A 13279-nucleotide genomic window follows, 5' to 3' on the forward strand; every position below is an offset into this window, starting at 1 on the left:
AAGGTTTGGTGTTTACACTCAAAACCAGCTCTGGGTTGTCACAGCAACTCGCCCAGCACAGCTCCTGCCTCCCCTTGGCGGCTTCGTTCCAGGCTTTGCTGTTCTCTGTTATGCTCTTAATGTTCTCGGTAACCTAGCCAGCTGCATTCTTTCTCTTTCTCTGCCAGTTGCTCCATCTCCTCATCATGCCATTCCTTTGTGCAATTACACTTCACCTGCATGGAACTCACCCACCTCCACTCCCACCAAATACACCTAAAACATGGAGATTGCAAAGAAGGCCTTAGGTAGCCAGAACAGCAGTTGCCAGGCCTGGACACTAAGTCTACAAAGAAGAAAACAAGGCACTTGCTCTTGTATACATATTTTTTTTAACACCTTTAAAACAGTGATGGTTTCTAAGCCCTGAAGTAAATTAGAAGTAGGAGAAAATGGGGGGAAGATGAAGAAAAAAAAAAATAGAAGTAAGGAAGCAGAATATTCTTGGCAGGCACACTGAAATCTCAAGAAGTGACTGTAGGGAAGTTCCCTTATGATGCAGCAGGTTAAGGATCCAATGTTGCCATGGCTGTGGCCTAGGTCGCAACTGCAGCTCAGGTTCAATCCCTGGCCTGGGAACTTGCCTGTGCCTTGGGTGCAGCCAAAAAAAAAAAAAAACAAACAAAAAAAAGACTAAACCCCTGAAGAGCAAGGAAAGGGGCAGAAATATATAAGAAATGGATGCAAGAACTCAGAATGCAGGACAGTGTGGGCCCTGTTAGGGTTCTACACACCCCAGTAGATCATAAAGCCATGGTGACTCTAGACTAGCTATGACCCAGATCACCACGAAAATGTTCAGTTATATTCAGTTTAGGGAGGCAGAGTAATGTGTGCTGTGTTTTTAAATTTCAAACATCCCAAATGATTAATAAGAGTTTTAGTGATTCCAGTTGGCTAAAGGTTTGAAACCCTTTAAGTGGTATAAACTCTTAGCTATCCTAAACGTATGAGTTCTCCGGGTAATTATGATCTGCCCTATTCTGTTCACTTATACTCCGTTCCTAAAACATTACAAATAAAAAGCAAAATATTTACAATATTTGGATGTTATTCTGTATACTTTCTAGTACCTGATTCTGGTCTTAGTTAGCAATACTTGCAGCTAACCTGGTGGTGTGTGCCTGCCAAATTTCTGCCCGTTTCTTTAGTCTTGTTTCTATAGTCATTCGCCTGTAAGATGGTGTCTCTAGGCCTAATGGGCACTCTCAACCCCTTGTGTCGTTTAGGGAAAACACAAGAAAATTCCTAGCAATATTTAATAATCCGTAATGAAACTGAGTCTTTGGACCCAGTCTGTATTGCCTAAATATAAAGTTAATATCTTCAGTTTAAAATTTGTCTTTAGAAAGAGACTTTTTTTGGTAATTGTCTGTAGACATCCATATAATGTATGTTTTTTCCTCTCTGGGCTGAGTTTCATGCCAGATCAACTTCCACAAACCTGGGAGCACCCCAGGCACAAGTAACCCTCTTCTGATCTTTCTCCCCCAGGTTACCCCTTGGCTTTGTTTTATCGGCGTTACCTTTTCTACAAGGAAAGCTACCTCATCCACCTCTTCCACACCTTTACCGGCCTCTCAATTGCTTATTATAACTTTGGTGAGTGAACCGAGTTAGCAGCGTACTGCGATTACCGGGACCAGGGGAACAGACCTGAACAAAACTTCCTAGAGAGATTTAGATGGAGAGGGAAGTTGTAACGCTTGCCTGCAGAGGGTTTGTAGGGGCAGGAACACAGCACAGCTTAACTTCCCCTTTCAATGTACCTTCCCCTCCCAGATCAAAACATTTTGACAACGGTTACCCTTATCCGACCCCATCAGCAGAGAAGCACCCATTCGTGTTTCTCTGCTGTGGCTGTAACTGGCCGCCAGGCCCAGGCAGTCCCCTCAGGAGCACCCGTTAACTCCAACACCCAGAGATACAGGAACTCCCTGACAGTCCCTTATGTTTATGCAGTTAACTTCCGTCCCTTCCTCCCAAACGTAAAGCTATTTTGGGGGAAAAAAAAAATCCTAATACCACGGTTTTTTCATTCTATATTCTCTTTGCATTTAGAAGACTCAGGAAGAGTGGGAATGCAGGAAAAACAGGCTAAAATTTGCTCTCTCCTGTGCCTCCAGGAACCCAGCTCTACCACTCCGTGCTGTGCATTGTGCTTCAGTTTCTTATCCTCCGGCTGATGGGCCGCACCATCACTGCCGTCCTCACTACCTTTTGCTTCCAGATGGTAACCCGTCTTCCCCTGGGCAGGAGGTCACAGCCTACAGCAGCTGGGGACAGGGGAGGTCGGGGACTGTGGTGTAGAAGATACAGTGAACTAGGAGATTCAATTTCTAGTCCATTCTGCCAGCTACACTTTGTGTGGCTTTGGGTAGGCCACTTCCCACAGGCCCAGGTGTGTCATCCACAGACCACACTGATGGTACCTCACCCACCTCAGGAAAGGGGTACCAGCCAGTCCTTTGCATGGACTGTGCCAGCAAGGTTCTTTGAGCCCAGCCAAATTAACCCAGCCCTCCGTGAGGGGAGTCACTTAAAGGCAAGGCAGAAAATTCACTTTGGGAATTCCCGTGGTGGCTCGGTGGGTTAAGAACCCAACTAGCATCCATGAGGACGCAGGTTCCTTCCCTGGCCTCACTCAGTGGGTTAAGGATCCAGCGTTGCCTTGAGCTGTGGTGTAGGTCGTAGACTCAGCTCGGGTCCATGTTGCTGTGGCTGTGGCGTAGGCCAGCGTTGCAGCTCCAATTCAACGCCTAGCCTGGGAACTTCCATGTGCCACAGATGTGGCCCTAAAATGAAAAAGTAATAACAAATAAATAAAAAATAAATCCACTTTGAAGGAACACAGAATGTAAGCATCTAAATTTTCAGTTTAGCCCTCATTTTGCTGAGAAACCTTGAGCAAGTCTCTTCCCCTTTACAGGCTCACTTTCTAGACCAAGAGAAAAGGAAAGTGAAATACATTGGATTTCAGAGCAGGGAGAAAAATAAAGAAATCATAGATTTTATCAATTTATTGGTAGAATAAATACTCGCCCCTCTCCTAGGCCTACCTTCTTGCCGGATATTATTACACAGCCACTGGCAACTACGATATCAAGTGGACGATGCCACATTGTGTCCTGACCTTGAAGCTGATCGGTGAGTGGTGGGTCACTGCCCTCCCCTTGGACACCCAGGCTCCTCCCTCCAGCCCAGGCTCACTCTGGGCTCTGCCCCATGTGCTCCTGGCCACGCTCAGTCCACAGGCCACATCCCGGGCCCCCATCTCCGACTCCACCCACACCTTCTCTCTCTGCTCAGGTCTGGCCATGGACTACTTTGACGGAGGGAAAGATCAGGTAAGCTGCCCTCCCTCTGCAGAGGGAAGGAGAAAGGCTGTTGTTACCAGGGGCGGGGCCATCGCCTCCCGCCCTCACGCCCAGCCGTGTGATCTCCTGAGCAAGGACCGGCCAGTCTCCTCGCCCGGTCCCAACTCTTGCTCCAAGTCCAGAGATCAGTGCCAGCTCAGTGTTTTGCAGAGCAGCAGCAGCCAGCTGTTGCTGAGCCACCCCTGCACATACCCTCTTGCTCACGAGGCACCTCCTCTTCTCTGTAGTCCCCACCCACCCACCCACCCAAGGAGGTTCTAGTTGAAGAACCCAGTTCACTGGGGCAGAAGGGTGGGGAACCCCCAGATTGGCTACTGGGGGGGAGATTCAAGGCTATCCTGAACCATTCGTTCTCTTCTCGGCATAGAAATCCTTGTCCTCTGAGCAACAGAAATATGCCATACGGGGTGTCCCTTCCCTGCTGGAAGTTGCTGGTTTCTCCTACTTCTATGGGGCCTTCTTGGTGGGGCCCCAGTTCTCAATGAACCACTACATGAAGCTGGTGCAGGGACAGCTGACTGACATACCAGGGAAGATACCAAACAGGTAACTGCCCCTTCCGATCAAGATCACCTGATACAAAGCCACTTCTGAAGTGACTTCCTCAAGGCCAGCATTTCTCCGGCATGGCCGTGGTGGGGAGTGGGCCCTTTTCAGCTCATACCACTTCCCACCATCCCCTCTGACCCTGGAATACAAACATAATAACTCACTTTTATGCCATAGGATTTTGCCTGAACCAGTCATATCCCTGCCTTTAAAACCCACTTTCCCAGTTGAAAAGATATTGTTAAAATACATCAAAATCTATATAAATATATATCAGCAGAAAATCACTAAGTTACTAGGGAAATCCCTTCACTGAAAACTTGGCCAGCCTGTTTGAGCATTGATCCAACCAGGAGAGGGAGCAGATCCAAAACCGGTCTTTCTCGGCTCTGCATTGGGCTCTCAGTCCTCATGTAGACAGAGAATCTGGGGAGACCGAGAGGCCTGCAGGATCCCGGAGGGCAAGCACCCCAGCCTCACACACACGGCTCCCCTGCTGCCCTCCTCTCCTCCCGAACCTGCAAGGTTTGCCCCCTCCATGCTCAGATTCAGCCCCGAGGCTGAGCACAGAGAGAGCACCCCACCCCCACCCCCACCCCCATCCAGATGGAGGGTGCACTCTGGACCACTCACTCCTCATGAAGGCCACGAAGGTCGGAGGGCGAAGGGAAGGGCCTCCACCCGTCTTGACCCCGCTTGTTCCTTTTCAGCACCATACCTGCTCTCAAGCGCCTGAGTCTGGGCCTTTTCTACCTAGTGGGCTACACCCTGCTCAGCCCCCACATCACAGAAGACTATCTCCTCACTGACGACTATGAAGTGAGTGCTTCCTGAGCAGCAGCAGTGCGACTGCACCCGAGATAGACAGTGGCCAGGCCAGGACCCCCGTAGATAGCCAAGAAGTGGGTAATACCATCTACAAATGCATGTTGGTTTTGCTCTAGATCTGAGAGTTGGTGTCAATGCCAGCCGGGCCGGGACACGTTCATCAGCCAGCACTGAAGGAGCTTCGCGGGCACAGGGCTGTGCCAGGTGCACTGCAGCACCCCTGACCTTCCCCCAGCAGCTCTGAGCTCGCATTCTTACAGCCAGGCGACTCAGCAGAGCAGGAGCTCAGACCCCGGGGGCGGGGGTGTGCCAGCTGGGGCTCCAGCCCAGCTCTGGGGAGGTTGGGCTCCTTCAGCTGCCGTTGGCCCCGAGCACTAGCGTCCTGAGGGCCCAGCACTCTAGGAGAGGAGCTGAGGATAGCGCTGATTTGGGTTCTCTCCAGGGGGGGGGCTCCCGCCCTTTCCCCTCAGGCTTCCGCAAAGCAGTGAGCAGACTGTCAGGTGGACACGGAGCTGTCAGCCGCACAGGGCCCGGGGCTGTCCCTAACCCACGTGTTCTCTTCTCTCAAGAATCTCCACTTCGTGTTCCGCTGCATGTACATGCTGGTCTGGGGCAAGTTTGTGCTATACAAGTACGTCACCTGTTGGCTCGTCACGGTAAGGAGGCAAGAGGAGCCGGGGTCATAGTGACACAAGCCAGGGGCGGGGGGGGGGGGGGGGGGGGGTAGCAGAGTGGCGGAACACTAACAGGGCCACCCATTCCTCAGGAAGGGGTGTGCATTCTGACGGGCCTGGGCTTCAATGACTTTGACGAACATGGAAAGGCCAAGTGGGATGCTTGCGCCAACATGAAGGTGTGGCTCTTTGAAACAAACCCCCGCTTCACTGGTACCATCGCCTCTTTCAACATCAACACCAACGCCTGGGTGGCTCGGTAAGCACCCCGGGCGGGGAAGTTCAGGTAGCTGCCTCCAGTCAGTCTCACACCTACATTTTCATCCTCAACCCCAACCCCCCCCCGCAAAACCACTTCTGTTGGAGTTCCTGTTGTGATTCAGCAGGTTAAGAATCCCACTAGTATCCATGAGGACACAGGTTCTATCCCTGGCCTGGCTCAGTGGGTTAAGGATCCTGCATTGCTGCGATGTAGGTCGGCAGATGTAGCTCTGATTCGACCCCTAACCTGGGAATTTCCATATGCCATGGGTGTGGCCCTAAGAAGACAAAAAGAAAAAACAAAAACAAAAAAAAACACTCGTATCATATTTGAAAAACAAACGCAAGATATGTGGGGCCTTAAGTGCTGGGCTTTCCCCCAGTTCTGCCGCTTGTCCGCCCTCCAGTGCCCTCCTGGTGAGAGCACTTTCTTGTCCCAGCAGCCCCGTCAGCAGCATGGGTGGAGGGCTGGTCTGCCCTGCTCACCAGGCACTTAGGAGGCCCTCAGTCATTATCTGCTGTGCCAAGTGCCTTAGTTAGGTCTGTTTTCTGTCTAAACCGTGACTCGTTGGCTTTACTGCCTTTCATTCTTTTTTTGCTTTTTAATTTTTTTTTGCTTTTTAGGGCCATACCCGCAGCATATGGAGGTTCCTGGGCTAGGGGTCTAATCGGAGATACATCTGCCGGCCTACACCACAGCTCATAGCAACACCGGATCCTTAACCCACTGAACAAGGCCAGGGATCAAACCCGCAACCTAGTCAGGTTCATTTCCACTGCGCCACAATGGGAACTCCTTTACTACCTTTCATTCCAAGGCTGTTAGGGTCCCCCAGGGGTTCCAGTGGGAACAGCCGCCACCAGTACCTTGCAGGGAGCTGAGAACCCAGAGGCAGGACGGCTCTGAGGCTCATTCTCTCCCATCCTTCTCTCTAGTTACTTCTTCAAACGACTCAAGTTCCTTGGAAATAAAGTACTATCCCAGGGTCTCTCTTTGCTGTTCCTGGCCCTCTGGCATGGCCTCCACTCAGGTTACTTGGTCTGCTTCCAGATGGAATTCCTCATTGTTATTGTGGAAAGACAGGTAAGCCGAAAGGCTGGTGGGTGAAAGGGGCCTGAGAAGAGCGAGGACACGGACCCTGAGACCTCTTCCCTTCCTCCCCAGGCTGCCAGCCTGATTCAAGACAGCCCAACCCTGAGCAGCCTGGCTTCCATTACTGTCCTGAAACCTTTCTACTACCTGGTGCAGCAGACCATCCACTGGCTCTTCATGGGTTATTCCATGACTGCCTTCTGCCTCTTCACGTGGGACAAATGGTTTAAGGTAAAAGTGAGGGCCTGCCCACCGGGATGAGAGGGAACCACTGGAAGCTCAGGCAGTGGGGCTCTTCCAGGCCCTCTGTCTACCCTGTGGCCTGTACTCCACAGGTGTATAAATCCATCTATTTTCTTGGCCACGTCTTCTTCTTGAGTCTACTGTTCACATTGCCTTATGTTCGAAAAGCAATGGTGCCGAGGAAAGAGAAGTTAAAGAAAATGGAATAATCTATTTCCCTGGTGAGTACGCATCCCTAGAGCCGCGCTGAAACTACTAGGTTACACAACAGCAACAGACTGGGGGCTGAGGACTAGAAATTTGGGGTGAACCTCACGGTGGCCTGGCTTCCAGAAAACAGTAAGGGGAACTGACTACTCCAGCTTCGATGCACCAGGAAGCAGCTGGAAGGGCCCTGACCAGCCTTCCCACCATCTCCCCTTGCAGGTGGCCTAGAGCAGGACTGGTGCAGAAATGACTCGCCTCCCTTCCACAGCACTCCTTCGCCCCAGAACACAGAGCACAGAAGCCAGGGAGCAGGAGAACAGGGCTCCCCAGCTCTGCCTCTGCTGCCAGCCGCATCTCCATTTGGGGCCAAAGGGGAAACTCTCGTGGGAGGAGTAGAGGGGCCCACGTCTCCCCTCTGGGCTCCCCCATGCACGTTGCCTTATCTCTCCCCCTCTAGCCAGGAACCTGTTGTATTTTTCTTCTGCCAATTTACTACGATTGTACGTGTGCCGCCACCTCCGCCCCCCCCATGGGGGAGGGGAGGGCAAGGCCCCGCCTGCTCCACTTTTCTACCTTGGACTATACCACATAAAGTCACTTCAGTTTGTTCAGTTTTTCACTGCTAGCACTCCTGGCTTTCGTTCAGACACTGCCCTTCACGCCTACTGCGGTGGGAATTACCGGGGCTCTCTCCTTTAGGGCACAGAGCCCATCTGCCAAGCCCAGGCCAGACAGCAAACACATCGTCCCTTCATTTGTCTCCCTGAGGTCTGAGGGGAATGACCAGGTCACAGCATCGACCCTGCTGAGTTCAAGGAGTCCCCAAAAAACAACCCGGTTTGCAAGAACAGTAATTTATAAAATAAACACGCAGCAGATGTACAGCCTCGTCTCGGTGCAGGAAGGTTGGCAGCAGTCTGCTGAGCACAGGGTCGGGGAGCAATGTCCACAGTCTCTGTGTGGGACGAGGTTCTATCGTCAGATGACCCTCCACACTTCCTCGAAGGCGGTGGTGAGTTTCGCACAGGTGAGGGCAGCAGAGAGGGGGTAGTTGCTGATGGACACCATCTTCTCTGTGTACTCCACGTCCACCTGAGGAGACAGCGGCCTGTCAGCTGGGGCCGTCACTGTCACAGGGTCAGCCCTTCTTTAGGGCATGAAGGCTGCCATAATATCAATTTGAGCAAAGGATGGAGAAGAGCCTCCCTAGCTTTTGACTGTTACACATGCCAGCATTGCTCAAAGGTGCACCCTGGGGCGGGAGATGGGACCCCAACCTGCCTGCAGCTCTGCTCTTAGCCTCTATTTCCCAGCTCATAAGGACAAGGATCATCCATATTGTAAATGCTCCGAGTTCTGTAATAAGCGTCAGCTCCATGAAGAATCAAGGGTTGAGCCCAGACCTTACCTGGCCATGGGCAAAGGCCCCCACCACGAAGACAACAGGGTCACTGCTGGGCACCAGCTCTCGCACATCACTGACAACTGGGATGGAGAAAGAAGTGCCAATTTTCATACATCCAACTGGGAAGTGATCTGATACTGGATTCTTAATCACCTAAAAAAAAAAAAGAAAGAAAGAAAAATCAGCCCCAGAATCATTCTCAGAATACCAACTCCAACCAGCAGGTGTCAATAACTCACCTTCAAGAGCTTCTGGGGGCCATCAGCTGCTCGAACACTGAGTTTGTGTAAAAGCTGAACTAGGACGGAAAAAGAGTTCAGAGCTAGGCAGAGACCCCATTTCGTGTGCCCAGTCTTACCCAGTGAAAGCAGTGAATCCTATCCATTAGGCCACCAGGGAACTCCCTGTAATTTGTGCCCAGTCACTTAACCAGAAAAACCCTTAGGTAAGCTGGGTTCCATGTGTCCTGTGCATCCACACTACTCCTAAAATGTTATGAATAAGCAGCTATCATCAAGCACATGACTGGTTGTGGGGTGATGCCCACAGTCAGGAACCCATGCAGGCTGTGCCCTCGCACATGGGAAGAAAGCAAGCAGCCCATGCTCTGGTGCACTCCTCCCCCACTTAAAAAGCCCACACTTAATTTATCCCTTTTTCTCTTCCTCCCTTCATCACCATTGCCAAGTTTAAGTCCTAAGGCTTCTCTCTCACCCATGAGGCCACAGAAACGGTCAAAGGTTCTGGGAATTCGAGTCTGGGGGTTCACTTCAATCAGCACGTTCTTCTGTGTGTGGATATAAACCTGTAGCAAGCCAGCCCGGTTCAGGGGACTGTCCATCAGCATCAGTAAACTCTGAGGGAGGTGGAAACCAAGGCACGGTTAAGGCTGCAGATGAGCAGCATGCGGCTGCCTTGCCTTCCACAGAGAGGCGTGGGGCCTGCATTCTGTCCCCAGAGTTACCTGGTGAGCTATGTCCGGTCTCACTTCGCCAGGGTCCCGTCCATTCTTCAACAACATGGACTTGTGCTTGTCACAGTTAAGCAGCTCATACGTCTTCCCTACCTGAAGAACAGGAGCAAGATCAAGAGTAACATCAGCTTCTACCTGGAAGAATGGTTCTCAGAGGTGGTCCCCAAGCAGCACCTTTGGCAATTTGTTAGACAATCAGATTCTCAGATCTACTAAATCAGACACTCGGGATAGGGCCCTCCAAATCCTCCAGGAGATTACTATGTGTCCACGTCCTCATCCACCCCACCTGTCCCAGCCATAACTGATCTTAGAGGGAAATGAGAGGATGGGTACAGCCTGTGATTCCACAAAATCTAAACTGCATTTAGGAGCTCTCCTTGTGGCTCAGTGGTTAACAAACTCAAGTGGTATCCATGAGGATGCTAGTTCAATCCCTGGCCCCACTCAGTGGGTTAAGGATCTGGGCACTGTCATGAACTGTAGTGCAGGTCGCAGATAGGGCTCGGATCCCATGTTGCTGTGGCTGTGGTGTAGGCTGGCAGCTACAGCTCCGATTTGACCCCTAGCCTGGGAACCTCCATGTGCCACTGGTGCAGCCCTAAAAATATATATATAAAAAGGCCAGTGAGGCTGGAGGACAAAGAGTGAATGGAGAGAGCAGACCCAGATGAGGCTGACAGAAGCAAGAGGTACTAGCACAAGGAAGGTTACAGTACACATTTCAACCAGCTATGGATGCCATCATCCCTGGAGTACCATTAATGACACCCTAGCCTAATTTATTCCAGAGTATGCTCTAGGAACTTAAATTTGGCCATAACTTTTCCAATTTCTTAATAAGTAACCTGAATTAATAATCATAACTAATCCCAGGACTTCCCATTGTGGCACAACAGAAACAAGTCCAAGAGTATGCATAAGGATTCGGTTTCAATCCTTGGCCTTGCTCAGCGGGTTAGGGATCTGGCACTGATGTTGCCGTGAGCTGTGCTGTAGGTCACAGATGCAGCTTGGATCCCACATTGTAGCTGTGGTATAGGCTGACAGCTATGGCTCCAATTGGACCCCTAGCCTGGGAACTTCCAGATGCCATACGTGCGGCCCTAAAAATAGAAACAAACAAAAAAAACCATAACTAATTCCAAGTTGCAGGCATTATTCTAGGCCCTTCAAACATATTAACCCCTTTAATCTTCCCAACAGCCAGTAAAATGGATGCTACTTCCAACCCCACAGAACATATGAAAAAATGAACCACATAAGTGAACTCAGAACTAATAGGCTGGAAAAACAGCATTAAGTGAAGGATGACTACATGAACCTATAATTTGGTTAGAAATATCAATTATAGAAGATGAAAGAAAGACCTGATTAAATGGTTGGGGATTTTTTTGTTGTTGTTGTTTTCTAAAGAAGAGTTCCCATTGTGGCTCAGTGGGTTAAGAACCCAACAGTGTCCCTGAGAATGCAGGTTCAATCCCTAGCCCAACTCAGTGGGTTAGAGATCTGGCATTGCCATGAGCTGTGGTACAGGTCGCAGACAGGGCTCAGATCCCACATTGCTATGGCTGTGGCATGGGCCAGTGGCTACAGCTCCGATTCAGCCCCTAGCTTGGGAACCTCTAGATGCCATAAATAAAGTAAAATTCAAAAAGATTTTCTAGGAGTTCCTATTGTGGCTCAGTGGGTTAAGAAACTGACTAGTGTCCATGGGAATGTCAGTTTGATCCTCGCTCAGTGGGGCTCAGAGCGTTGAGGATCTGAGTTGCAGCAAGCTGTGGCACAGGTCACAGATGGAGCTCAGATCTGGTGTTGTTTGGTGTAGGCCAACAGCTGCAGCTCTGATTTGACTTCTAGCCTGGGAACTTCCATATGCCACAGATGGGACCCTTAAAAGGAAAAATACATTCTAAAAAGGTTTTCTAGGAGGTCTCATTGTGTGCTCAGCAGGTTAAGGACCTGTCTTAGTCTCTATGAGGATGCAGGTTTGATCCCTGGCCTTGCTCAGTGGGTTAAGGATCCAGTGTCGCCCTGGCTGTGGAATAGGCTTCAGATGCAGCTCTGATTCGAGCCCTGCCTAGCCTCAAAACGTCCATACACCACAATTGGTGAAAAAAAAAAAAAAATAGGTTTTCTAAACTGCAAGTTTAATAAAGTGCCATAGTGGTTGAGGAAGGAAAGATGGAAAAGAATCACACCTAGATTACTATGGAAATGTACTACTTAAAAAGCACTTTCACTGGAGTTCCCGTTGTGGCTCAATGGTTAACAAACCCAACTAGGAACCATGAGGTTACAGGTTTGATCCCTGGCCTTGCTCATGGGGTTACGGATCCCATGTTGCAGTGGCTGTGGTGTAGGCTGGTGGCTACAGCTCCAATTGGACCCCTAGCCTGGGAACCTCCATATGCCACAGGAGCGGCCCTATAAAAAGACCAAAAAAAAAAAAAAAAGCATCTTCTCTGCACTCCCGCTCAAAGTATTAATAACCCCTGCTTTAGAAAGCGAAGACATTTTTTTCTCAAGACTACAGCCTTAACATAAGTATAAAAACCAAGGTTAAAATCCAGGTCTAACTTCTAAACTAGTACTATCCATTCTGGCCCTACTCATTGAACAAGCTTAGCTCTAAAACGTAGGAGAAACAATGTCAGAAGGGATGAGAACACTGCACAAAACTTTAAGAAGGGAATTGCAGGATTTATTTGGTAAAAAGCAATCATAATAATTAAAAATAAAGATGTAAAAATATTGGCGTTGCCGCTGTGGCTAAATGGGTTAAGAATCCCACTACCAGTGGCTGCAGCGCTGGTTCAGTCCTGGCCCAGGAAACTTCCATATGCCATGGGTGCAGCCATTAAAAAATTTTTTTAATAAAAAAATAAAAAGATGTAAAAGTATTATGATGATCTGATCCAGGCACTGTTTCGAAATGTACAGTAATACAGAGAAGGGAGAGAGATGAATTAAAACACTAAGTAAAGAAGTGGGCTGACTGATCCACAGTAACTACTTTTCTCCTGTGCCCAATAAACTTGTCATGTGATGAAAAGGGACAACGTGACGGACGAAACGCACCCATCCACCCTAGATGACTTTCTTTCACAGAATCCTGGTTAATCAATTGGAAACAAGGATGTTATGGCTACAAAAGGATTCAAAGACAAAACGACTACTGCCAACTCAGGATATTAAACCGAGAGACAGAAAACTAGACCACTTTCTCCAAAAGTGTTTCACCTCTGCTTTCTACATCCACTTTGAAACCATCACCCTCATCCCACCGGGTCCCAGCCTATCGATCTACTGGCTCTCCACCTCCTTGTCCCAAGTTACCTTGACTGTCTCCAGGCTGGCCCCTTCCAGCACCACAATGAGTCTGCGGCCTCCGGTCTTGCTTCCCGCCCCGAGTCGGGGCCGCTTGGGCGCCACAGCATCCCAGTCTTCTTCCTGCTCCCCGGCGCGCCGCTCACGAGGTTGGAATCCACCACTGGCCGCAGCCATCTTGCAACCAAATCGGAAATTGCGCTGATTTTCTCAAATTAAGACCTCGTGCTCCACCCAATCGCATGCTTCCTTCCGTCGGCCATTTTGAAAGTGGGCGCTGGGAAATGGCGACGGCTCTCT

At 49.9% G+C, this 13279-nt stretch overlaps 2 protein-coding genes across 5 annotated transcripts in view; one reads left to right on the plus strand and one right to left on the minus strand.

Moving 5' to 3' along the window:
• LPCAT3 (lysophosphatidylcholine acyltransferase 3) overlaps positions 1-7890 on the plus strand; it is a 38153-nt gene extending 30263 nt beyond the window's left edge. Inside the window, exons 2-13 of one of the 3 annotated variants that reach the window (XR_014803904.1) lie at positions 1534-1641; positions 2166-2272; positions 3093-3186; positions 3349-3386; positions 3784-3962; positions 4676-4997; positions 5363-5449; positions 5560-5726; positions 6665-6812; positions 6894-7052; positions 7157-7285; positions 7491-7890. Coding sequence is in view for 2 of the 3 variants with exons in the window: in XM_084956886.1 (XP_084813012.1) it covers positions 1534-1641; positions 2166-2272; positions 3093-3386; positions 3784-3962; positions 4676-4784; positions 5363-5449; positions 5560-5726; positions 6665-6812; positions 6894-7052; positions 7157-7273 (1475 nt within the window). In the remaining variant the exon portion in view is untranslated. Of the gene's footprint in view, positions 1-1533; positions 1642-2165; positions 2273-3092; positions 3387-3783; positions 3963-4675; positions 4998-5362; positions 5450-5559; positions 5727-6664; positions 6813-6893; positions 7053-7156; positions 7286-7490 lie in introns of all 3 variants that reach the window. The other 2 variants (XM_003355593.6, XM_084956886.1) reach the window with 2 other exon arrangements.
• Positions 7891-8109: 219 nt separating this feature from the next.
• Positions 8110-13251, minus strand: EMG1 (EMG1 N1-specific pseudouridine methyltransferase). 2 transcript variants are annotated; one of them, XR_014845303.1, is made up of 6 exons: positions 12989-13170; positions 9641-9742; positions 9391-9532; positions 8916-8969; positions 8680-8829; positions 8110-8363 (listed from the first exon to the last, which is right to left on the minus strand). XR_014845303.1 is itself a non-coding variant. In NM_001243478.1 (6 exons), exons 1-6 carry the CDS (start codon positions 13154-13156, stop codon positions 8250-8252), a joined length of 735 nt encoding a protein of 244 aa, NP_001230407.1. In that variant the 5' UTR covers positions 13157-13251; the 3' UTR covers positions 8110-8249. The 2 variants fall into 2 exon arrangements, 1 of the variants encoding a protein (NP_001230407.1); NM_001243478.1 differs by having other exon boundaries at positions 8916-8974; positions 12989-13251.
• Positions 13252-13279: the final 28 nt, after the last annotated feature.

The sequence above is a fragment of the Sus scrofa genome, chromosome 5, assembly GCF_054392235.1.
Source record: "Sus scrofa isolate SSC_HxYL_T2T_F1_AM1 chromosome 5, Sscrofa_HxYL_maternal_Yorkshire_Landrace_v2.0, whole genome shotgun sequence".
Lineage (NCBI taxonomy): Eukaryota > Metazoa > Chordata > Mammalia > Artiodactyla > Suidae > Sus > Sus scrofa.